The sequence below is a fragment of the Bicyclus anynana genome, chromosome 5, assembly GCF_947172395.1.
Source record: "Bicyclus anynana chromosome 5, ilBicAnyn1.1, whole genome shotgun sequence".
In the NCBI taxonomy this organism is placed as follows: Eukaryota; Metazoa; Arthropoda; class Insecta; order Lepidoptera; family Nymphalidae; genus Bicyclus; species Bicyclus anynana.
The window spans coordinates 395356-420205 of record NC_069087.1 but is presented as its reverse complement, the minus strand read 5'-3'; the positions used below and the strand labels follow the sequence as shown (position 1 = coordinate 420205).

General features: G+C 52.1%; 1 protein-coding gene across 1 annotated transcript in view; it reads left to right on the top strand.

Moving 5' to 3' along the window:
* The window catches only part of LOC112048010 (intermembrane lipid transfer protein Vps13D), a 47358-nt gene that overhangs the window by 14287 nt on the left and 8221 nt on the right, over positions 1 to 24850 (top strand). The window contains exons 21-61 of the mRNA XM_052881492.1: positions 464 to 664; positions 926 to 1157; positions 1485 to 1613; positions 2316 to 2478; positions 2603 to 2740; positions 3189 to 3347; positions 3700 to 3826; positions 4553 to 4935; positions 5146 to 5295; positions 5812 to 5950; positions 6812 to 7115; positions 7245 to 7407; positions 7578 to 7779; positions 8464 to 8643; positions 8794 to 9125; positions 9464 to 9588; positions 10077 to 10214; positions 10942 to 11113; positions 11240 to 11410; positions 12347 to 12449; positions 12705 to 12880; positions 13314 to 13412; positions 13536 to 13726; positions 13837 to 14002; positions 14080 to 14213; positions 14568 to 14793; positions 14863 to 15007; positions 16397 to 16628; positions 16852 to 17032; positions 17339 to 17524; positions 17654 to 17857; positions 17923 to 18144; positions 18207 to 18536; positions 20094 to 20305; positions 20498 to 20605; positions 20965 to 21076; positions 21369 to 21561; positions 22178 to 22347; positions 22582 to 22821; positions 22889 to 23100; positions 23360 to 23525. Of these exons, the coding sequence (XP_052737452.1) occupies positions 464 to 664; positions 926 to 1157; positions 1485 to 1613; positions 2316 to 2478; positions 2603 to 2740; positions 3189 to 3347; positions 3700 to 3826; positions 4553 to 4935; positions 5146 to 5295; positions 5812 to 5950; positions 6812 to 7115; positions 7245 to 7407; positions 7578 to 7779; positions 8464 to 8643; positions 8794 to 9125; positions 9464 to 9588; positions 10077 to 10214; positions 10942 to 11113; positions 11240 to 11410; positions 12347 to 12449; positions 12705 to 12880; positions 13314 to 13412; positions 13536 to 13726; positions 13837 to 14002; positions 14080 to 14213; positions 14568 to 14793; positions 14863 to 15007; positions 16397 to 16628; positions 16852 to 17032; positions 17339 to 17524; positions 17654 to 17857; positions 17923 to 18144; positions 18207 to 18536; positions 20094 to 20305; positions 20498 to 20605; positions 20965 to 21076; positions 21369 to 21561; positions 22178 to 22347; positions 22582 to 22821; positions 22889 to 23100; positions 23360 to 23525 (7616 nt within the window). The remainder of the gene's footprint in view (positions 1 to 463; positions 665 to 925; positions 1158 to 1484; positions 1614 to 2315; positions 2479 to 2602; positions 2741 to 3188; positions 3348 to 3699; positions 3827 to 4552; positions 4936 to 5145; positions 5296 to 5811; positions 5951 to 6811; positions 7116 to 7244; positions 7408 to 7577; positions 7780 to 8463; positions 8644 to 8793; positions 9126 to 9463; positions 9589 to 10076; positions 10215 to 10941; positions 11114 to 11239; positions 11411 to 12346; positions 12450 to 12704; positions 12881 to 13313; positions 13413 to 13535; positions 13727 to 13836; positions 14003 to 14079; positions 14214 to 14567; positions 14794 to 14862; positions 15008 to 16396; positions 16629 to 16851; positions 17033 to 17338; positions 17525 to 17653; positions 17858 to 17922; positions 18145 to 18206; positions 18537 to 20093; positions 20306 to 20497; positions 20606 to 20964; positions 21077 to 21368; positions 21562 to 22177; positions 22348 to 22581; positions 22822 to 22888; positions 23101 to 23359; positions 23526 to 24850) is intronic.

Genomic DNA, 24850 nt, shown 5'->3' with positions numbered 1-24850 from the left:
ACCACTGCGCCACGGAGGCCGTTACATGCCGTGCCGTGCATGCCGTGTGACATGCCGACCGATAATTGCGTCGCTGAAGTTTCCGCTCCGAAGCATTCCGATGATGTGTCGCCACTCTTAGGGTTTCTTCTGCATCTAAACTGGGACTGGTTTATTGAAAGTGCCATAAAAAAATACCCAATGTAGTGACCGATCTGGTGGTTTGGATTTTATGACGTTGATTGACTGACAAATTTGACTTGTATTTTCTGAAGTTCGGTTTTTTTTTATAACATTCTATCCAATTATTATTGAAGTGAAACTTCTTTTCGCACGCTTGATTCGGGGAGTACGCTGGTGAATGCATTACGAAAAGTGTAATTGGGCGAAGCGAATGGATGTTGAAACTGGAGAGAGATACAAAGCAGTTTATCTTCATTCGTCACGTTTATTTTCTCATCGTTTCCGTGGTACCGTGAACCAGACGGAGGGCGCATCGAAGTGGCGGGCTCGCTGGGCGGCGTGCAGGTGGTGTCGCTGTCGGAGCGCGCGGGCGTGCACTCGCGCGTGCTGGCGGCCGGCCGCGCGCCCGCCGCGCCGCAGCCGCACGACTCGGCCGACGACAAGGCGCTGCTGTTCAGCGTGTGCCGCACCGTGCGCGCGCCCGCCGCCGGCGACCGCGACCGTGAGTCCGTGAACCTACCTACCGACCGTCCACCCTTACACCTTCTCGAGCTGGCCCTCTCGCAAAATCCGTTCTTAGCGGTCAATTTAGAATCAAGAATTTTCGTAAATAAAAAAGTTGATCGTGTTATCGAGCTACTCACGAAAAATTAACTTGATAGTAATCAGTTGTACAAAATGTTCTACGGATCCCCGACTAAGATAAGCTCTTACTTTAGTCTTAGCCGACAAAAATGATATTAGGTTGTTTGTTTGTAATTAGCGACAGCGCCAGGCCGCTCGTCTCCCGAAGCGGACGGCGAGCCGGCGGAGCTGGCGGAGGTGGTGGAGGTGGCGGCGTCGCTGCGCGTGGCCAGCGTGTGGTACACGCACTCGGGCCCGCTGCTGCGCGAGCTGCAGTCGTGCGTGGCGGAGTTCCAGCAGTACCTCGCCAACCTGGCGCGCTCCATCCGCGCCGCCGCCGCCGACATGGCCATCGGCCTGGTGCATCCCAGGTGCTTGCAACAGGGAATCTCAATTTTATTTATCATCCCCCGCCGCAAACTCGACGGCCGCGTAACATAGTGGGTCATTACCCAATGACCCAGGTTTATGCATCCACGAACATGGGTTCGATTATGGGGTATGAGATATATTTATTTAAAAAAAAATCAAACTACTTTTGAATTTATTCCTCAACTAGCGGACGCCCGCAACTTCGTCCGCTCTTAGACCTCTAATCCAGCCGTTACAGTAGTATCGCTGTAAAAATGGAGTAACTTCTCCCGTTTTCGTTAACTTTACAGACAGCACACTATAAATACGCATTTTGTTGGTCCCAGGTCTGAGACCCTATATTCCAACCCGCGCCTGTCGCAGTCGACGGAGGGCGTGTCGCCGCGCCGCCGCACCGCGAGCGTGGGCTGCTCGCTGGACGAGCCGGACCGGGACCCGCGGCTAATTGTGCTCAGGTCAGTGCCGTCTACACTTCACTCGATTGGATGCCACCAGGCCCCTGAACCTGGCATCTACTCGATAACATGATTCAACTGCAGTCCATCGACGATCTAGTATTTATTTTTCACTCGTCTCTCTCTTTCTCTCTCTCTCTCTTTTCATTGTGGCACGAATCGTATGGCCGTATTTCTGCCACTGCTCCACGTTCGACAGCATACGTGAGATGAGGTTTCTCGCCTTCTGATGTTACCCCTCGCTGGTAACTTTTAAGGGCTAGAACATTCAAACAGTGCATGCCTTAGGGTATCTTCTTGCTCGCAGAAATAGCAGCACTCGTCTTGCGGTTTCCTAATTTCGAAGAGGTAGGTTTTAAAAGCGCAATGGGCGTAGAGCGCCTGCGTCAGCCATCTTGATACAAGACTACATCCGTCTATAGACGATGTAGTCTAGTAAAGCCTCAAATATGCTACTCGGTTCGACGCTTCAACGAAGTCCTGAAGTGAGCAGAGTAGTGAAGCGACGCGGTTTGTGCTCGAACGTCGGATCGCTGCGAGGCCACACTCGGACGCAGTTTGGGCACAACGATCAGAAGTCGACCGAGGCGAGACGACGCCGCTCCATGCGAAGCGTAGTTTGTGCCTATACTATCTTATTCGATCAACTTCGCGAGTAGTGTATTGGGGGTGTAATGCTAAAACGTGTGATGCTCATTGTAGTGTGAGCGTGGAGCTGGAGTCGCCAGTGGTGGTGCTGCCGCGCGCGGCGCGCAGCTCGCACGTGTTCGTGGCGCACCTGGGCCGCATGAGCCTCGCCAACACGCCGGGCGCGCCGCAGCGCAGCTCCTACCGCGTGCGCGTGCGCGACATCTCGCTCGTGTCTGTACGTACCCTACTCGTCGCTACTAGACTCTACAGTTTATACTTCTGAAATATCAAAGTCAAAACTCGAGTCGAGATATATCGTGGACGCACTAGCGCGCTGACATGTACAACTCACTCCGCAGCTGGACGTGGGCGACAAGCTGCGCGCCGCCAGCGACAACATGGCGGACGTGTACGACGCGGCGCGCGGCCTGCCCGTGCTGCACGACACCGCGCTGCAGCTCGCCGTCAGCTTCCACGAGCTGGACGACGGCCCGCAGGTGCGCCGACGGCTCCTTTTGATGCGTAGACTTGTTGGACATTGATCAATTGAAGCTATTTCTGAGCTCTATGTCTTTGGACTATTGTGGGAACATAGCCGGTGTTTTGTCTTGCGGTTATGGACCAGAATTATCAAATTATCGCCTAATGTACTTACAACACGATGCTAACTTCATGATGCAAATTAGCCGCGAATATCGTTACGCGCATAAAGTACGCTAAAATCAAGACGCGTGAAGCGACGACGGGAGGGGGGCGCGCGGGGCTATGCCCTGCCGCTGCGTCGCTGCGCTGGAACCTAACATTTTGCATTGCGCATCTTCACGCACTATACTACGAAACGTCGGTTTGCATCGTGTTGTACTGTACTGCATGGGCTAACAAAATGTTGTGGCCATGACTCTCTGACGATGCTGCTAACTGTGCTCGCCTGTGTCTGTCGCGCAGTGCACGGTGGACGGCAAGGTGGTGGGCGGGCTGCACGTGACGGCGAGCCGCGAGCAGTACGAGCAGCTGCTGGAGACGCTGCACTGGCTCGGGGACTGCGCGCCCGCCGACGTCACCGACGGGCCCGTGCGCGCCGCGCCCGCGCCGCCGCCTCCGGAGGTACGCGCTGAGCGTTTGCTCCAGATACACTGTGTCGGTGGCATACATATTTCCTACGTGCCAACATACTTGGCGTTAAGTAAAAAATTGTGTAAGCAATTTGAAGCTACGACTTACATTTTCAATAAATAAATAAATAAAAAAGATAGAAAGGCATAGTACCTTAATACTATAGTAGTATCTGATACCCCGACCATTCAAGGGCAAGTCAAGACCAAAAGTAGTATAAGCATCACAACAACAGTCATATTTGCACAAACTTAAAAAGGTTGGAACTCAGCATTGTGCTTACGGTTATTATTACTGAGGCGCCGCAAGTCGACAGTGCGTATTGAGATAGAAGTGGTCGCAGCCGGTGTCGGTGGTGGAGCCGGCCGTGCCGGTGCTGCGGCTGGACCCCGCGCTGCGGGCGGCGCTGCTGGCCGTGCCGCCGCCCGCGCCGCATGCGCCGCCGCCGCCCAAGCACACGCCCCTCATCGGTGAATATAAAAATATTCATTAATTTACCGGAATGTCATTTCCAATATTTCTTATCAACTCATTTTTAATTTGTTATACCTTTTAACTATTTAGTTTAAAAGGTTTGCCCAATAGAGCAAAATTTTTATTTCACAACAAACAAACAATATAATTATGTAACTAGCTTAATATATAAATAGCTAACCCGCGTTGTACCCGTTTAAGTAGGAATAGGGATGATGACAGTTTTTTAAATTGTATATAAATTAAGAGTATACTAACAGCAAAACAATTTTGTAAAAGTAACAGGGTATCTGCGATCATTACTTTCGGAGCTACAGGGATTTAAAGGATTTTTAATCCCTGAAAAACGCTCCATACAAAATGGCACGATTTAGTGACGTCGTTGGCTCACTGATCGATAGGTTTGTATGGGCGTTCAAACAAAATAACTAATATCTTTGATATTTGTGTAAAATTTAATAGATTTTGAAATTTTATAATCTTATTTATTTTGCAAATATCCAGTCAATCTTTGCTTTTTATGTATAAATTAGTTAACGTTGATTTTATTTACCCGAATGAATCATAAAAATCAATATATTCAAACCTAGTCATCATCCCCATTCAGGGATAAAAAATTTTCCTGTTGCACTCTGTAGCTTCCCAATAGTTAAACAAATTATGTCTTGTTATGTAATGTTAATACAACCACAGAGGAGAGACACTCAAGGTCCGTGTTGCAGTGACGTTCGAGCTGGCCAACTTCACGGTGGAGCTGCGCGCGGACCTGGGCGCCGGCGAGCGCAGCCTGGTGGCGCTCACCTTCCGCGAGTTCTCGCTGCGCCGCGACCACCTGCACCCGCACGAGTCCACCCTGCAGGTGTCGCTGCACTCCATCACGATGGAGGACCTGACGAAGGAGCCGGACTCGAAGCACCGCATGCTGATGGTGTCGCACACGCCGCCCATGCCGCCCAAGGCCGTGTTCGTGTCCAAGTCGTGCCCCGACTTCGTGACGGAGTTCCCCGACGACGCGTCCACGGCCAGCTCGCTGCAGCACGTGCGCCCGCTCTGCAGCTCGCTGCCCGCGCAGCTCAACGTCGCCGACCGGATCTCCGAAAGAGACGTACGTCAGCAGTAAACGTATCAAATTCCGCAATTCCAATACTTCAATTTATTTGAAATAGTCTAGGAACAATAGCAATGTTAATAGACTTAGCAATTTATTTATATATTTTAGAAGCCTAGTACTTTCACTATCAGAGAATGATGACTCCATCACCAGTTGGGATGGTTCAGGAACAGTCGCATAATTCGCTCTACCCGTCCTCCGCAGTACAAGCGAAGCGTGGACGAGAAGTCGGAGGCGAACTGCCCCACGCCGCCGTGCTCGCCGGAGCGCGGGCCCGAGCTCGACAACTTGGTGTGGGTGTCGGTGCACACGCGCCACCCCACGCATCCGCGCTTCCACGACCTGTACAATAAGGTACTTATACTTACCTCTTTTTTCTGTAGGGGGATAATAGTCATAAACCCTCGGTTTAGGTAGTGCCGGCTCCTACTGGCTAAAAACCCTTCCTTAGATTTCGCTGTTGGTCGACAATTAACTTCCTCTCGTCTCGAGTTATGTTGTGGTACGTATCTTAGGTCTAATGGCCAAGAAAAGGATTAGCACTACTGCCTTTTTCGTTTCGTGAATCCATGTAAGTTGATGCGATTTCACTGAATCTAGTTCACAGTACAGAGGGGCTCGCCCGGCAGCGACCAAACATTTTACCTTTTCGCATCAACCACACTGCATTTACGTCTGTCTTATATAAAATTGTAATTATATAAAGTTGTAATAATTTACTCAATATATTGTTTAGTTGTTCAGTTAGGTTTACAATCTACCAATAATGTCACACACATTTACATTTTGTACATGAGCTAAAAGTACTGAACCCATTATATTCGTTGAATGTGTACATACTCCATGTACAATCTGAACACCATTGTCTAGGTGTCAAAGGTGACGAAAGTGGAGTTCAACTGCCTGAAGCTAGTGCTGAGTATCGACAGCTGGGTGGCCGTGCTGGACTTCTTCGGCGTGGCGGCGGACGAGCCCGACCGCCCCGCCGCTGCCGGCGCGGCTGCTGCCAGTGAGTCGTCGCTTTCTTTTCTCTTCTTAAAGTATTTATTGATTTTCTATGACCTTCTATATTTTAGCAGATATAGTACCTTTAATAAATTACTAAATTTTAATAAAACTTTAATAAATTATTTAAATCACATGCGGTACATAGGTTTACGTATTTATTTACGCAAATTAAAGTTAAATCCTTATCAAAATGAATTACTTAATAATCAAGAGAATATTTTTGAGATAAGATTTGCCTTTTACAGAATATTAATTAGTCATATAATTTCGGAGATAATACAAAACTTCTAAAAGACGCAAAAATGCCGCTAAAAGACGCCCTGCGGTCACACCCACATAGTTCATAGTTCGTGTTCCCGTAGGAACACGGAGTAAAAACATAGCCTATGACGCCCGCAAATAACGTAGCTTCCTATCGGTGAAAGAATTGTCAAAATCGGTTCTGTAGATCCAGAGATTACCCCTACAACCACACAAACTTTATCTCTTTATAATTTCAAGAAAATAATTAATAAAATCGTTTAAATAGTTAAACGATTTCGTTAATTATTTTCTTGAGACTATTCCTAATTAAAAAGGACAGATTAAAAAAAAAGTTTAAAAACAACACTTTTCTATAAGTACTCCCATACAAACGATTCGTATTATTAGGTAGATATTTCAAAGTCAATTAGTCTAGGTGAGCACGCTCCAAGTTAGTGTCTGAGCACTGCTTTCCGTACTTCCTGACATTTTTGTACAAATTGAATACTCTCTTGGTGCAGTTGTTAAACAGAGAAGTACTCAGGTTACATTGAATAGCTGTCTTGTCTGTTGTGGTTTGTATTTATCAAAAATAAAATAGACGTGTTTATATTAAAAGGTTCATCCGCATCAACCATTGAAGATGAACGAGTGAACGAATTGAACAGTAACGTGGAACCGGGCGCCACAGAGATAGAAATGAACGTACGTTCGCTGTCTGTCGTGGTGGTGGGCGCGCGCGGCGACGCGTGCCGCGCGCTGGTGTCGCGCGTGCGCGTGCGCGTGCAGGACGCGGCGAGCGGGCGGGACGTGCGCGCCACGCTGGGCGCGCTGGCGCTGGCGGACCTGGCGCCGCGCGCCGTGCTGTGGCGGGAGCGGCTGCGGATGCGCACTACGCACGCTCTGGACATACACTACCAGAGGTACGCGTGTAGTGGCAGGAGGGAACCGACTTCTTCCTCATTAAACTTTTATGTGCTTCAAGTTATCTTCAAAAATCTGTGAACTCCTGACGTTAAAATATATTTAAAATACCTAAACGTATCTCTCAGGCTGAGTCCCGCAGAGGCGGCGGCGGCGGGCCACGAGACGCGCCTGTCGCTGGAGATGGGTCCGGTGACGTACGTTCACACGCGCCGCTTCGTGCTGGAGCTGCAGGCCTTCGCCCGCGACTTCAGTCTGCTGCGCAGGGTCATCGCGCAGGCGAGGCGGAAGGTATCTAAATAACTTTATGTTCTTTCAAAAATATTCCTCCACTGGGCGATCCGACGAGATAAAACAGATTATTGAGCCGCTGGGCGAACGGTCCAAAGGTTGCTTTGAAGCCTCTACAGGAGGCCTACGTCAGCGGGGTGTATCAGCTGATCAGCACGAATGTCGCGCAGGTGACGAGCGCGGCGCCCGACGCGTCTCAGCTGCAGCGCATGCAGCTGCGCGTGCGCTGCGAGGCGCCCATCATCGTGCTGCCGGTGTCGGCGCGCAGCCGCTCCGCGCTGGCGGCCGAGCTGCAGCTGCTGCAGCTGGACAACTGCTTCAAGCGCGCCGGCGACCCCGGCACCGTCAGCAAGATGCAAGATACCACAATAGGTACCGATCATAAACTGAGGTGCTTCAAATAGTGCCGGTGTTTTATTATATTCCATTTCTCAAATTTTCTTTCTCCAATCGTCTTGTTTTATTTACACTATGGTTAACAGCCTCGTTGGTTAGTCTATGCGGCTTTGGATCTTAAGTTTTTGGGTCGAGTTATGAAATATTGAGTTTTTATTTCTTCTAAGAAATTCCAGTATCTAGAAGTAGAAGGTGTTACATTTCGTGCCGCGGAGAGTAAGTTAAGCCGTTAGTATGATTCAAAAGGGAATGCCTACCCAAACCACCCGGAAACTTACTTAAATCTAAAAAAATCTAATTTCTTTTTGTAAGTAGGCTATGTGTATCCTGCTATATCGATATTTACTTCCTTACAAATAATGTTACGAGTATACGTAGAAAGTGTTGAAATCATTCTATTTAATGGGAACGCCCAAACTTGTTTAGAAGTAACTAGTCCCAAAAGGCGTGAAATTTTTAACCGGACAGTACGGCCTTGGTAATCTGAAAGAAGTTCTAGAAAGTAAAGTAGATGCATCTACAGGTCCATTGAGTAATTTATATAAGAAACATAAATCTAACAACTTCCTACGATCGGAGAGAGCTAACAATTTGCAATGGTGAAATGTAGAGTATTGTAGCGGGTTACAATAGGATGATGAAATGCTTGGTGTGCACCAGCGGAGCGCGAGGTGCTGGACGTGCGCACGGTGCGCGCGGAGGGGCTGGCGCTGTGGTGCGCGCGCGCGGCGCGGGGCGGCGGGCGCGGCGTGCGGCTGCGGCGCCGCGGCGCGCCGCTGCTGCCCGCGCCCGCCGCGCTCACGCTCACCGTGGAGAAGAACTGCTGCGACACGCACAACGGTAATGTACTACTACTGACTATAATAATACCGAATATTGGACATTTTATAAAATAAAATTTTATAATGGATCACAAAATCCATTTGTAGCGTAGATAAAAAAAAGTTTGTCCACGGCAACTCAACTTATTAATTTGTTTACATTGGACAGTGCCGGAAATGACAGTGCAAGGTCGCCTGGCGACCCTCCAAGCGTCCCTGGACGCGGCGCAGTACCGGCTCATCCGGGGCGTGCTCACCCACAACTTGGCCGAGCCGTGCGCGGAGCTGTTGGAGCCGCCGCTGCCGGCGCTGGCGCAGCCGCCGGCCGCGCCCGCCGCGGCGTGGACCACGTGGTCGCTGCAGCTGGACCTGCAGGACGTGTGCGTGGAGCTGCGCGGGCCGCGCGGGGCGCCGCCGCTGGCCTGCATCAACTTCATCAAGTCGCGGCTGCTGCTCGAGACGTACTCGGATCTGGCGCAGGACATTGATCTCGTCTCTCAAGTAAGGAACCTATATTCCGTTTTTGGCAGCTGTTATAGTTCTTCTTCTAATTTCATTATAACCTACTACTATGAACTTTTTCATGAAATTATTTTCAAGGTTTTATTTTACGACTTTGTTTACATTTTTTAACCGACTTTAAAAAAGGAGGAGGTTCTACGTTCGGCTGTATGTATGTTTTTTTTATGAATGCCCAGCGATATTTTATTCATAATACATACTCAAGCTAAATTACCTCTTTTTAGTAGTCACTGCGCTAAACCACGGACAGACGGACAGACGGACATGGCGAAACTATAAAGGAACGAGCGTATACGACTTGGTGTGTTGTTTGACAGGAAATCTTGGTGAGCGACATGCGCTACGCGGCCGAGCCCGCCAACCGGCGCGGCAACGTGTTCAGCCACATCGTGCAGCCCATGCCCGACCACCGCCACAGCGTGCAGGCCGAGGTGCACGCCAGGTGCGGGCGGGGGGCATTTGTTCACTGCTTTATAAAAAGCTAACAAGCGAATTATTGATTCCTTTTGTAATGTATGTTATGTGAAAAGCAGGGAAATTTCCTTGATATTTCCTGGTTTCAGAAGATAGACTCTCGAGACTTAAGTGGAACTCATTCACCAACAACAGTCCCTCAGTAAATACCCACAGCACATATTCCCCCTTTTAATGCCTAGTATTTCAGATAACACTAAGGATTGTCAAGCAATGTGTTTGTTTGTGCTGACTTTACACTTTATTTTTTTATAATAGTAATTGATGGTGCAACAAATTGAGCTTGTTGTTCTGACGATAGTAGATAAAAAGTGTATTAGATGCTTTGCTATGATCTGGTTAGAATAACGTACGCATTTCGCTGTATATACCGACATGTCTTATTTGTTTACGTATGGACATTTTCAGGAGTTTGTAACAGTAAGTCATTAATTGTAGTTTTTCTATTTGTATTAGAAAACGTCACGAGTCGTCCGCTTACACGATTCTCGTGAACAACATGCGGCTGATGGCGATCCTCGACTGGTGGGAGGCGGCCAGCCAGTTCATCATGCAGCCGCCGCCGCCGCCCGTGGACCCCGACTTGCAGCACCTGTGAGTCTCGTCTTTAGCCAAAACAACGCCGACGACTACCGGTCACTGTATCTTTTAGGTGGTCTTCGTGCTCAGTTTGTGGCATTTGTTGCACTACCTTTACGCCCTGGGTAGCTTATGGGTACTATCAGAATAAGAATCATGACAGTTTTTTAAGTCTTATATAAATTAGGAGTACGATAAAGGTAAAGCAATTTTCTAAAAGTTACAGGATATCTGCAGTCATTACTTTCTGTCGTTGATTGGCTGATCGTCAATTTGTATGGGCATTCAAACAAAATTACAAATATCTTTGTTATTTTGCGCGTTTATGTTTATGTTCATTTTACATTAAAAAAAGACACGATTAATGTAAGGAAACTGAAAAAAAATGTGAATTTTCATCTTATTACGACAAAAAAAAATGAATTTTAGTACATTTTGAAACTTTATAATCTCATCAATTTGCAAACATCTTTGTTTTTTACATATTAATAAGTTAATATTTACCTTATTTACCCGAATGTCTCATAAAAATCAATATTATATTCAAACCTAGTCATCATCTCCATTAAATGCAACAGGACTGCAATAAAACACCATAAAATTTACTAATTCATTGACACACTATTTAGTATACTCCCTAATATTCACAATAATGTACTTTTGTATTGTAAAATTTGTGTAAAACATTTCATCAGAATGGTGCCATCCGGTTATTGTTTGAACAAACTCCGTATTGTTTTAGAGAAGAGTTGTCGTTGGAGAGCGTGGAGGGCGAGTGGAGCCGCAGCGGCGCGGGCAGCCCGGCGCAGCACGCGGCGGCCGGCCAGGTGGAGCTCAAGCTGAACGTCACCGACTCGCAGCTGGTGCTGGTGGAAGACGCGTCGCTGTGGGACACCAACGCAGTCATATTGAAGGTGCCTGGGATGTCTTTCTATAAGAACACGAAATTATTACAGATTGTAAAGTAGTGGCTGGGGGTGGTAAACATATCAAAGTTTATGTTGTTAGCATAAAAACATGAATAATAAGAATGTTTTCAGAGCACGACAGTGATCACGTACCGGCCGGCGGACGTGGCGCGGCCCGTGGTGTGCGAGCTTAACGAGCTGGAGGTGTTCTCGTGCGTGCTGGGGCTGGAGGAGGAGACGGCGCTGTCCATCGTCGAGCCCGCGCACGTGCACGCCGCGCTGCACGCCGACAGCGTGCTGCACGTGCGTACTCCGAACGTTACTTGGACACTAGGTGCTAGGTCTGATGCTGGAGCTGGAGAGTGGCCATAGGAACTCAGTAATTAAACCACACAACCACATCAAGTTTGGGCTCGTTTTATTCATCTCAACGAGTACTTTCATACTAGGTAGTAACCAGTTTTAACTTATTCTTTTTATGAACAAATAATAAAGCTTGTTTTTATTGGTAGACTTGTTTTGTATTAAACTGTTAAGCATTTCGTTGATATATGAAGTATTTTGACGGCCTCCGTGGCGCAGTGGCATGTGCGGTGGATTTACAAAACGGAGGTGCTGAGTTCGATCCCCAGCTAGGCAGATTGAGATTTTCTTAATTGGTCCAGGTCTGACTGGTGGGAGGCTTCGGCAGTGGCTAGTTACCACCCTACCGACAAAGACGTACCACCAAGCGATTTATCGTTCCGGTACGATGTCGTGTAGACACCGAAAGGAGTGTGGATTTTTATCCTCCTTCTAACAAGTTAGCCCGCTTTCATCTTAGACTGCATCTTCACTTACCATCAGGTGAGATTGTAGTCAATGGCTCACTTGTAAAGAAAAAGCAAGGTCATATTATAATAGAGCCCGCATATAAGGCTGTACTTCGTCGGTAGTTGAGACGAGCTTGCCCTAGCCATGAGTTTCTCGGGTGTCGCGTTGTCCGTGTGGGGTACTATCACTACCGGGATGAGTCAACACAATGTTCTGGCGCCTCCCGTCCCCACAATACTGTGTACTTTTAAACCAAGAGACGACGCACTTCTTAATCAGGTTAACTGATACAAAATTTGTGCTCATAAATAATAAATTAACGAATAACTTAATGGCAATTTGATTCGACAAGTTTTTGTCGAACATTGCTGTAAGGCTGGAAATATTACTATTACAGATTTTGTACTGGTCGTTCATTAACCGCAGGTGGCTATCGGCACGCTGAACTTGCGCCTGTCGTACCACGACATGCGCATGTTCGCGTCCATGCTGCAGTCGCTGCCGGCGCAGGCCCGCGTCGCGCTCTCGGGTACGTTGTTCCTTGGCGGGTTCGAGAGCTCTTCTGCTCCCGTCACACTTTTATTATATGACTAGAGGAGGAGCCGCTACAATGTTTGAATTATCATACCCAGCGATAAACGATAAAGAATAAGGTTGAGTTGCGTGAATGAATGAGTTGAGGAATCTAATAAAACAGTGTATATATAGATGTAGAAGCGGAAAAGTGTTTATAATATAAACTAGTGGATCTCGTCGGACACATAAGTTAGGTTGTGATGTGCAGGCAAGCCCGAGGAGCAGCAGGCCGCGGCGTGCGCGCCCGCCAACAGCGTGCACATGCGTGCGGGCGCGCCCTACGCCAGCGCGGGGGGAGCGTTGCCGCGCTGGCTGCGCGCGCCGCCGCCCGCGCGCCCGCCGCCGCCCCACAGGCCCGCGCACGGCCCGCTCAAAGCTATACAAGTGTGTTCCTCTGTTTTAAATATTTATTGCACAAGAAAAGATTTTTCTATTAATTTTACCTTTTATAATATAAAATATTCATCAAGTAAAAACCAAATAATTGTGTTTATCTAGCTCTCTCTCATCGCAATAAAAGAATAGAATAGAATATATTTTTATTTGTCCACACACTATGAGTTACACAGTAATAAAAGAATTATACAAAAAATGGCCGTGGACAAAAAAGGTATCCACCTCAGCACGATGCCACAGCGAGCTGTGGCGCTGGTTTTCAGGTGTAACGTTGTGTGTTCACATGTCTACGACTATGGCTAACTTAAAACTTACTACATACCAAATCTATTCATAATGAAAATAAAATAAAAGAGTTAGCATAAATATTTATGTCGCTCATTCGTTGCGATGGGACGGAATAAGTAAAGTTTTGGCACAGGTGAACGCGGAGTGCGTGACGCTGTGCGTCATCGACGACTGCCTGGACTCCGACGTGCCGCTGCTCGAAGTTTCTCTCGTGGACCTGCAGGTGGAACAGGTACGGCAATTCATTGTTTCTTTCTAAAGTGATTAATTGCGCTCAGTGGAACTAAATTCGGCTCACTTATTGCGGTGATTTAGTAGGCACGTCTATAGTATAAAATGTGGTTGTTCAACACAGGATTTACGGAAAGTAGAGGAATCGTTCGAGGACCCGCTGTTGGTGTCGACGCCGGCGAATGAGGTGGCGGGAGCGGGCGCGGCGGCGCAGACGGGCGGCGGCGCCGGAGGCGGCAAGCTGCGCGCGCAGCTCAGCGCTGATTACTACAACCGGACGCTGTCGGGGTGGGAACCCGTCGTGGAACCTTGGAGGTGATTCAGCGTCCTTAAGAATTTCATGTTAGACCATTCATTAGAAGAACCACAATAAACATGTGGTTAAGAATACAACGATTTAGTTCGTAATTCCTTTTTTTAAACAGATTCGACACCAGCTGGGAGTACACGCTGTCGAGCGGGCTGTCGTTGGGGCGCTTGCAGGTGGACGTGCGCTCGGCGGACACGCTGGACACCAACGTGACGTCCGCTCTCGTGGACCTCGTGCGTCTCGTCCGACACAACTGGACGTCCGACTACTACGCGCCGCAGGTGAACGATATAAAAAAAACTAACGAATTTTCTGCTACATATATTATACGGCGCTACAATAAACATAAAATATTTAGACGGTGACATCGGAACAATCGCCGAAGGGCAGTCCGGCGGGGCACCGGCGGCGCTCGCCCTTCGTGCCCTACGCGCTGCGCAACCTGACCGGGCAGCGCCTGTGGTTCACCACCCTCACCACCACTTCGGATGAGTAAGTCGTGTCGCTGCTCGCTGCGTGAGACGTGTCTCATCACCATCGACGAAGCTCTATTCGAGTGTTAGGTCTGTAGCTACCTACATTCATACATCAGCGGAACTACATCATATGTTACCTCACACACGTGCATACCATCTGAAGCATACGACCGCCCGCTGCGGCGAACCGCGGCTGACTGAGGCTAGCAGCGAAGATTTACTCGTATCTCAGCAGTGTTACTACAGACAGCGCTCTTTGAATTTATCGGTATGTCATTTCGATTACACGTTCCGTGAAACATTCACCATCTCACTCCTCTAGTTGTGTGCGTAAACGAGCTTTACCTGTCAGTGTTCGTCGTGTGCGCAGGCTGCGCGAGTCGGGCGCGGCGGAGGCGTGCGCGCCGGACGACTCGTGGGTGATGGTGCGCGGCGGCGACACGGAGCCCTTCTCGTTCGGCGCGCGGCGCGCCCGCGGCCGGCACGCCGCGCCCGCGCCGCTGCTGCGCCTCGTGCTGCGGCTGGACGGCTGGGCGCCGCCCGACCCCGTGTGCGTCGACCGCGTCGGCGTCTTCTTCCGCCACATCGCGCACACGGTACCCGCAACCGCGCTCTGTTTTAAACTTTCACGATATACACATTGCTCAAAACCTTTTGTTGAACAGAAAACTGGCGCGGAGGCGCGCGTGGTGCTGGAGGTGTCGCTGGAGGGCTCGGCGCGCAAGCTGGTGACGGTGCGCTCGGCGCTGCAGCTGCACAACAAGCTGCCGCACGCCGTCGAGCTGCGCCTGGACCACGCGCCCGCCCAAGGTCAGCCAACCAGTGTTTGATATCGAACCTGTGTACCGACTGATCGAGAGAGAACAATTTTAACATACGCCTACCATTTGACAGTGCGGCGACATGCTGCGATGACCTTTCCACACTTTTATATTTCTCATAATTATATATTTATTATCATTTATAAATATCCCTTTGTATTATGCATGAGAAAGAGGCCAATACTTTATTTTGTCTTGGTTAATAGTTGATTATCGCATGCGAGAAATATGGGGCCAAATTGTCAGGTTATTAAAGAAACTTTGGTTTGTCAATCCTCTATCTGAACGATACAGCTCTGTGGCGCAGCTGCAAATTATCATTCTATCCATCCTATACTATATTTATAACAAAAAATCAAGCATATCATAGTTTCAAGACCCTGTTTCAACATTATCCAAAAGTATACAACGAAAGATTGTGAGATGTTTTTGTCAAAACGAGATGTGCGCTCCACAATATTGGCAGATTTGTCAATAAATAAATCGTAAAACTCAGAGTGACTAATGGACCGCTGTGGCCCGTAGAGCGTGCGCTGCCGAGCATGGCGCACGCGTGGGGCGCGGCGGCGCACGTGCGCGCGGCGTGCGCCGGCCTGCAGCGCCGTGCCGCGCTGGGCTGCGGCTCGCCGCTGCGCGTGGCGCCTGACGACCCCATATTTGTCAGCTGCGGTGAATTGCGCCCCCGCTCGCACTGCGAACGTAACCACAACACACTAAGGCTCGGTGCGGGCAGAGTCAGCCGGCGTAGTAAAACAATGCTATATGGCCAAACCGTGGCGTCCGCGATGGCCCGGTGCCAATCATGTACTCGTAAACGTTGCTAAACTTTAAAGTTTTACGCCGACCAGGAGTATCTGATACATTGACTAATCCTGTCCTTCATTCGACTAGATTTCGAATTCGATTTGTACGTAACAAAATGTAAAACTACAAAAAGTTGGTCAATCAACTCAACAGTTGAATTATGTCCGATTTATAGATTGTTGATGCGGTATCGAGTGCGAGCGGGTCTGTAGCAGTAGTCATTCGTCGTAGATAGTGCGCGTGGCGTTGTGACGTCGTCCCCGGCTGCCTTGTTGCTTGTTGATTGTTGTCTTAGCTGTATTGCCCGTAAATACATCTCACATCATATGACTCATTAGATTGTTATTTGATTTTATTATAACAAGTAAATGAACATGGAAATTTGAACTCTTTTCGACCCATTCAGTGGATCGACGTTAAAAGTTGAACCAAATGGAACTATTTTTAAAATGTAAGCGTGGGGCTTTCGGTCGTGAGCAGGTGGGTGGTCAGTCTTACGTCACAATCGCTCGTAGCTTGTTGGAAACATCAAGAAACATCGGCGCCTGCTGTAACAAAGCGCGGTGTGCGGCAGGTCCGTGGAGCGGCGGCGGCGCGCGCAGCGTGCAGGTGGCGGCGGGCGAGCGCTGGGCGGCGCCGCTAGTGGCGCGCGCGGGCGCCGTGTGGGCGCGCCCGCTGCTGCGCGCGCCCATCGCGCCCGTGCCCATGCTGCCGCCCGCGCCCATCGACTGGCGCGCCGCGGCCGCCTCCGCCGAGCGCGCCCTGCTGCACCACGAGTGTCAGGCGCCGCACGACTACGTGTACAGGTTTGTTCCCCTACTCGAAACTTGAGCTTCGCGCAGGATTGATCATCCATCAGCCTCAGAAGAGAGTGCGATAAAGTTTTGACCATTAAGCGAGAGGAGAACACTGTAGACCATAGGAGGTTTAGTGTTGTTCTCACTCAATACTTAAACAAGTACAATTTGTGCATAGTTCTCTCCGTGCGATGTGTCAGCCGCCACCAGACCAACACAAGCTCTCCCCCAGGTTCTGCTGCGTCATAGTGCGGGAGCGCTTCCCGCCGGACCGCGGCGAGCTGCTGGCGGGCCACACGCTGACGCTGGTGCCGGCGCTGCGCCTGGAGAACCTGCTGCCGCTGGAGCTGCAGTACCGCGCCGACCACGTGTGCGGCACGCTGGCGCCCGCCACCACGCAGCCCTTCCATCAGGTAACGTTTTACGATCTGTAGAACGAACTGTCACGGCCCTTTGCTACTACTTCACTACTCGTTGTTTTATAATCTCTAAATGTTATAATTTAATCACAATTATAAAGGCGAAAGTGTGTGTGTAACTTCCTTCACACCGCACTTAGTGACAAAATGTACCTTGAATTAACACATACCTAGGATACTTTTCATTAAACGAAATCCGTGGGTCCCGCGAGATTTGCGAACGGAGCCACAGAAAGCATGATGGAACGCGGTTTCGAGCGTCCGCCGACCGCTTGTTATATATAAAAAAATATCTGTCAGGTGAACGTAGAAGAGGGAGTGGAGCTGTGCGTGAAGCTGGAGGGCTTCGGCTGGTCGACGGCTCTCAGCGTGGGCGGCGCCGGCGGCTCCGGCTCCTTCTCCGCGCGCCTCAAGCTGCGCGACCAGCGCGCGCGCCGCCTCTACCTCAACGCGAGGGTCACTGTCAAGAAAACCGACGGCATCAAGGTGTGCTCTTCGATGTATCTTTCGTATAACCCATATCGCAACTATGTTTTTAATAAACGCATCCAATGATATCCCCAAATTTCGTGAAAATTCAAATGAATTGCGATTGACGCGGTACTGTGTGTGCAGGTGTCGATCTCGGCCGCCTACTGGATCGTGAACCGCACGGGGCTGCCGCTGGTGGTGCGCGCGGAGGGCGGCGCGGAGGCGGCGGGGCAGTTCGCGGAGCACGAGGTGGCGCGCATGGTGGCGCCGCTGCCCTTCGCCTTCGCCGACGGCGACGGGCCCACCGTGGCGCTGCGCCTCGGCGACGGCATCTCCGCGTCCGCAGAGGTGCGTGCCCGTCCGCCGGCTCGGCCGCCGCCGGTGCGTCGCAGTAACGATCGCCGTGTCCGCAGTGGTGTTCGCCCTTCGGGCTGGGGCCGGGCGTGACGGTGAAGCGGCTGGAGGCGCGCGGCGGCGACGGCGGCGAGCGCGCCTTCGCCGTGGGCGTGGCCGTGCGCGCGGGCCGCGGCCGCTACCGGCGCACCAACATCGTGACGCTGACGCCGCGCTACCAGCTGCACAACAACACGCAGCACGCGCTGCAGTTCGCGCAGAAGTGCTGCGCCACCACGCTGGTGAGTGTGCGCCCGCGCGCGCCGCTGTCGCCGCGCTCTCGCTGACCGCAGCTCCTCCGCAGAACGACCCGGGCGCGCTGGCGACGCACGTGACGGCGGTGGCGGGCTGCTGCCTGCCGTGGCACTGGGCGCGCTGGGAGCGCCCGCGGCTGCTGTGCGCGCGCGTGATGCGCGGCGCCGAGCCGCTCACGGCGTGGTCGGGCGGGTTCGGCGTGGACGCGGCGCGCAGCCTGCACCTGGCGTGCCGGGAGAGCGGCGGTGCCTACCACATCCTGCGCGTGGAGGTGGTGCCGCAGGGCGCCGCGCTGCTGGTGGTGCTGACGGACGCGAGCGCCGCGCCGCCGCCGCTGCGCATCGACAACTGCTCGCCCGTCGCCATCATGTTCCACCAGGTGCGCGCAGCGTGACGGTGTCACGATTTAGATTCAAGTATAAATTGTTGGTTGGTTTACTCCTTTGCGTCTAAGTGGTATTGTTGAAAGTCAAAAAAAAAGAAAGTGTATGCCACTTACATCTGGGGTGAAGCCATCGAGAAACATGGTGAAGCGCTCGCTGTTTCACTAGACGTCTCGAAGGCTTTTGACCGGGTCTGGCATGATGGCCTTTTAAGTAAACTTCCTGCCTACGGGATTCCCTCTAGCCTATGTCGCTGGATATCAGATTTCCTGAGCGAACGATCATTTCGAGTTGTCGTAGACGGCAGCTCGTCTGATCCAATGGCAATCAATGCCGGAGTTCCTCAGGGATCAGTTCTCTCCGCTACACTCTTCCTGCTGCACATAAACGACCTGCTCAAGCCAGGTTTATTTGGGTATGCCGACGACAGCACTGTAACGGATAGATATATGTCCAGTCCTCGCGCTAGTGGGGCTGAGACCCTTGAGCAAAGAGAGACATTGGTAGAACGTGTCAATTTGACCTTAAACAAGGTGTCCGACTGGGGAGACGCCAATCTAGTCAAATTTAATGCTACCAAAACACAGGCGTGTTTATTCACTGCGAAAAGGAGTCCATTCCAGTTTACTCCTACTTTCCGGAATACACCTGTTCCGATCACCGACAGTATTGAGCTTCTAGGTATTACAATATCGTCCAAGCTCAACTTTGGAGAATGCATTGAGTCCAAAGCAGTAACAGCTGGTAAGAAGCTCGGTATCCTAAATAAGGTGAAGCGCTACTTCACGCCGGAACAGCTTCTTACTCTTTACCAAGCTCAGGTTCGTTCGTGCATGGAGTACTGTTCCCATTTATGGGATGGATCGGCCAAATACCAGCTTGCTGCTCTGGACTCGGTGGATCGCCGAGCTAGAAGGCTCATCGGTAACGAGGCGCTAACTAATGCGAAATTGCAATCATTAGAGCATCGCCGAAAAGTTGCCTGTCTGTCGGTGTTCTACAGGATTTATTTCGGAGAGTGCGCTCAGGAACTTTTCGATCTAGTTCCCTCTTCACCTTTTTACCACAGAACTGCCAGGCATCGCAGAGGTCTGCATCCATACGTAGTTGATGTCCCCTGGACTCGTACGAAGCGTTTCGGCTCTTCGTTCCTGATCCGCACTGCGAAATTATGGAATGCCCTTCCAGCTTCAGTTTTCCCTACCACCTACAACATGGGTGTATTCAAGTTAAGAGTGAATAGGCATTTTCTAGGCAAGCGCGTTCCACCTTAGGCTGCATCATCGCTTACTGTCAAGCATGATTGCTGCCAAGCGCTAGCCTATATAACGTAAAAAAAAAAAAAAAAAGTACAAGATCCCCCGCAACGTACTCGGGCTAGGAGGAGAAGCCTCACGGCCAAGTCCATCGTGCGTAAAGGAATTTTACTTTAAAAATGCCGAAATATTTGGTATATGCTGCCTACATACATCTTTAAGTGTCCTGCAGACTTGACGATGAAGTAGATGGTGAGTGCTGTCCTGACCTCGGCGCAACGTATGTGGTGTGCACAGGTGGGCTGCACGGAGGAGTGCGTGGTGAGCGCGGGCGCTCGCGCGCGCTGGGCGCTGCCGGAGCCCGAGGGCGCGCCGGCGCTGGCGCTGCGCGCGCCGGGCGGCCCGCGCCTCACGCTGCCGCTGCACGCGCTGCACGACACGCACACGCTGCTGTACCAGAACTTCATCTACGTCGCCTTCGTCGCCACCGCCACGGCCGCGCCCACGCAGTGCGTACATTACTTTTGCGATCGAGGTGTCCTTAATAATATGACGAACTTTTCAATATTTATTTTTCCCAATACTCCTATTATTATTAATATTAAAACTAACATTATTTGCTCTCACAAACATTCTGATGTAATTTGGTAAACAGTAAGTTAATTTTGAATGTTGATTTAAACGAAGCATGTATCTCGTAGCGACGGCTCGGCGACGGACTCGTCCACGCCGGACTCCGACGTGTTGGTGCTGGAGGTGCCGCTCGGCTCCACGCGCGTGCAGCTCGCGCGCAAGCGATACGGCGACCGGTGCGTATGCAGTGCGCGGCGGCGACTGTCGGCCGCACCGGAGCTCACCTGTGGCTTGCATAGGCTACTCGTTCGTTAATTTAAGAGTAGTGTTACACTAGGCTATACCTACGAGTACATTGAAATTGTGAGCCTAAGTTAAACGAATATAACAAACGTAACGCATTCCAAGCATTAATCTTGATCTGGAAATATTACGTGAGCTCACAAATTAGTGACGCATACATGTGCCAGGACGCCACATCTCTATATCTGGCGACCCGACGTGATCTCCATTTACAGGGAGATGTATGCGTCACCATTTGGGTTTGCCGAGGTAAGCTAAGTTGTCCAGCTGTACAGAGCGGTGTGGTGCGCAGGTCGCAGCTGTGGCGGCGCGGGCCCAGCGAGCAGCTGATCCACGAGGGCAGCTCGCCCCCGCAGCCCACCGACGCGCTCAGCGACGACAGCGCGCTCAGTCCGCATGCGCTGGTATGTGCTGTTGTGCTGTGCTCGACTCTATGGAGGCCATAAGATAAGTAGGAATGTATGCTTTGTGTCTGGACTACACAAAACTGTGTAAAACCTCAAAATGTACACGAGACTACTACTACTAACACGAAGCGTCGAAAGAGATGCTCGGATCACTTCGAGTGCTTTGACTACTCGGACGTTGAAGCGACGGAGTTTGTGTGAGGTGACGCGAGGTTGTATTTTTATTAATTAAGTAATAGCCGTGTTTACGTCGACTGGTCGGGCACCCGCTGTAGGCTCGCTTGTGCAGGTGCTGGACATCGAGGAGGCGGCCCCGCGGCCGGGGCGCGCGGCGGCGCTGGTGCTGCGGCGCGCGGACGGGCGGCGCGCCTCCACGCAGGCGTGGCGGCTGCTGCGCGAGGGCCGCGGCGCCGCGCGCATGGCGTGCGCGCACGCCAACCTGTGCGTGCAGCCCGAGCACGGGCTCATGGGGCTCGCGCCCGGTGCGTACTACGAATTTACTACTATTTCGTAATCTACTCAATATAAAACCTGAACTATATCACAAAGCTATTCATTCCTACAGCTCGTTTGGTAATGTTCATTACCACAGGTAAACCGTGCTACAATATACCATTAGCTTCCTACTAATCGGAGTTTAAAACTGCAATTTTATAGAGGACACACAAAAAATCTGTGCCGGGGTTCCATTATGCTTTATAAATAAATTGTGCAATAATAATAATAATTTAACTTCATTTAGAAAAAGTTGCTTTTTAATATGAAATTTTTTGTGATATCATAGAGTTCCAATTTGTCATATTTTCGGTAGTTCGGAGTTATTTCGGTAAGTTCACTTGGAGCCGTAGTTGACACTTTTTTTAAATCGTCTTAAAGTGTTCTATAAAATTGAATTTTTTTTTTATATTTTACCCGATTACATGAAGATTTTAGTTTTTAAATATTATGTTTTTGACAATATACGAGCCAAAACGCCTGTCGGCCATGACGGTCTATATTTCAACTGGTTCATGACGTCACTATAATAAATCCCTTACAAACGGAGCGTTATAAGTTTGAGAGCGCTAGTACAGTGTAGTAAAGTGCTGCGGCGCGCAGGCGGGCGCGTGGTGCTGGGGTTGCCGGGCGCGGGGCGCGGCGGCGCGGCGGTGCCGGCGGAGCAGGCCGTGGCGTGGCACACGCTGCGGCCCGGTTCCGGCCGCCTCGCCGTGCAGCTGTGCGCCGACGGGCCCACGCGCCTCGTGCGCATCGCCGACCACGCCAACCCCGTGAGTGCGCCACTTGACCCTGACTCTGACCCAGGCTAGTTCAATTAATGCAATGGATTTACGAGTATAAGGATTTTGTTAGAGTTTGTAACACGCACTTCTACCACAATTAATCACATTTTTAGTTTTTCGTTTGTTTTGACTTTTACATATTTACATATTTTACATATTTAACAAAAAATAATAATTTGCGATGTCTTAAAGCGTATTGCAAAGTTGTTACTCTGTTCGTAGGACTGCAAACAGCTGGACAGCAGCGACGAGGAGGGCGCGGCGGAGGCGGCGGAGACGGGCGCGGCGCGCGAGTGGGGCGTGCGGCTGGCGCTGGGCGGGTTGTCCGTGTCGCTGGTGGCGCGCTGGCCGCCCGCCGAGCTGCTGTACGCGCACTTCGCGGGCGTGCGCCTGGACGCGGCGCGCGCGCGCAGCCACGCGCACTTGGCGCTGTCCGTCGACTGCATGCAGTGGGACAACCAGGTGAGCGGCGTCGGAGCGCCCGCGTGCCCGCCTCAGCGCGCTCTCATGCGTTGTGTCCATGTCGCAGCTGGCGAGCACGCCCAGCCCGGTGCTGCTGCACTGCCTGCCGGAGCGCGCGGGCACTGTGGGCGCGGGCGGCGCGGGCGGCGCGGGCGCGGCGCTGCCGGCGCTGCACGTGTCGCTGGAGCTGCAGCGCGCGCCGCCGCGCAACTACAACGCCGTGTACTTCAACCACTTCGTGGTGGCGCTGCGGCCCATCGCCGTGCGCCTCGATGAGAGGTAACTCACGACCGGTTCGAAGCGAAACTTGGGACTGAGCTGCTGAATGCCTTACATATAGTGAAATCGAAATGACTAACACCCTTAAACTTCGTCACGACACAACTAACCCCAGCGCCGAATCCGTCTTCTAACATTGTAATTGTACACTAACTAGTCGGAGTTTATAAATTAAAACCGCCACTAAATTTACGTTTCTTTTCGATCGTATTATTTTATTTTTGAAAAAAAAAAATGATAATCCATGGTCTATCAACAGACTGATCTTGCTGATGTGGTCGTGGGTGGAGGGCGGCGCGGGCGAGGCGGCGGACGCGGAGGAGCCGGACGAGGCGGAGTTCGAGACGCGGCGCGTGCTGCACGAGCTCACCGCGCTGCACGCCACCCGATACTACTTCGCGCTCATCAAGGTCATACCCAGCCAGGTACGCGCGGCGAGACGTGCTCGTGGCGGCGCGGGCGCGGGCGAGGCGGCGGACGCGGAGGAGCCGGACGAGGCGCAGTTCGAGACGCGGCGCGTGCTGCACGAGCTCACCGCGCTGCACGCCACCCGATACTACTTCGCGCTCATCAAGGTCATACCCAGCCAGGTACGCGCGGCGAGACGTGCTCGTGGCGGCGCGGGCGCGGGCGAGGCGGCGGACGCGGAGGAGCCGGACGAGGCGCAGTTCGAGACGCGGCGCGTGCTGCACGAGCTCACCGCGCTGCACGCCACCCGATACTACTTCGCGCTCATCAAGGTCATACCCAGCCAGGTACGCGCGGCGAGACGTGCTCGTGGCGGCGCGGGCGCGGGCGAGGCGGCGGACGCGGAGGAGCCGGACGAGGCGGAGTTCGAGACGCGGCGCGTGCTGCACGAGCTCACCGCGCTGCACGCCACCCGATACTACTTCGCGCTCATCAAGGTCATACCCAGCCAGGTACGCGCGGCGAGACGTGCTCGTGGCGGAGGGCGGCGCGGGCGAGGCGGCGGACGCGGAGGAGCCGGACGAGGCGGAGTTCGAGACGCGGCGCGTGCTGCACGAGCTCACCGCGCTGCACGCCACCCGATACTACTTCGCGCTCATCAAGGTCATACCCAGCCAGGTACGCGCGGCGAGACGTGCTCGTGGCGGCGCGGGCGCGGGCGAGGCGGCGGACGCGGAGGAGCCGGACGAGGCGCAGTTCGAGACGCGGCGCGTGCTGCACGAGCTCACCGCGCTGCACGCCACCCGATACTACTTCGCGCTCATCAAGGTCATACCCAGCCAGGTACGCGCGGCGAGACGTGCTCGTGGCGGCGCGGGCGCGGGCGAGGCGGCGGACGCGGAGGAGCCGGACGAGGCGCAGTTCGAGACGCGGCGCGTGCTCCACGAGCTCACCGCGCTGCACGCCACCCGATACTACTTCGCGCTCATCAAGGTCATACCCAGCCAGGTACGCGCGGCGAGACGTGCTCGTGGCGGAGGGCGGCGCGGGCGAGGCGGCGGACGCGGAGGAGCCGGACGAGGCGGAGTTCGAGACGCGGCGCGTGCTGCACGAGCTCACCGCGCTGCACGCCACCCGATACTACTTCGCGCTCATCAAGGTCATACCCAGCCAGGTACGCGCGGCGAGACATGCTCGTGGCGGCGCGGGCGCGGGCGAGGCGGCGGACGCGGAGGAGCCGGACGAGGCGCAGTTCGAGACGCGGCGCGTGCTGCACGAGCTCACCGCGCTGCACGCCACCCGATACTACTTCGCGCTCATCAAGGTCATACCCAGCCAGGTA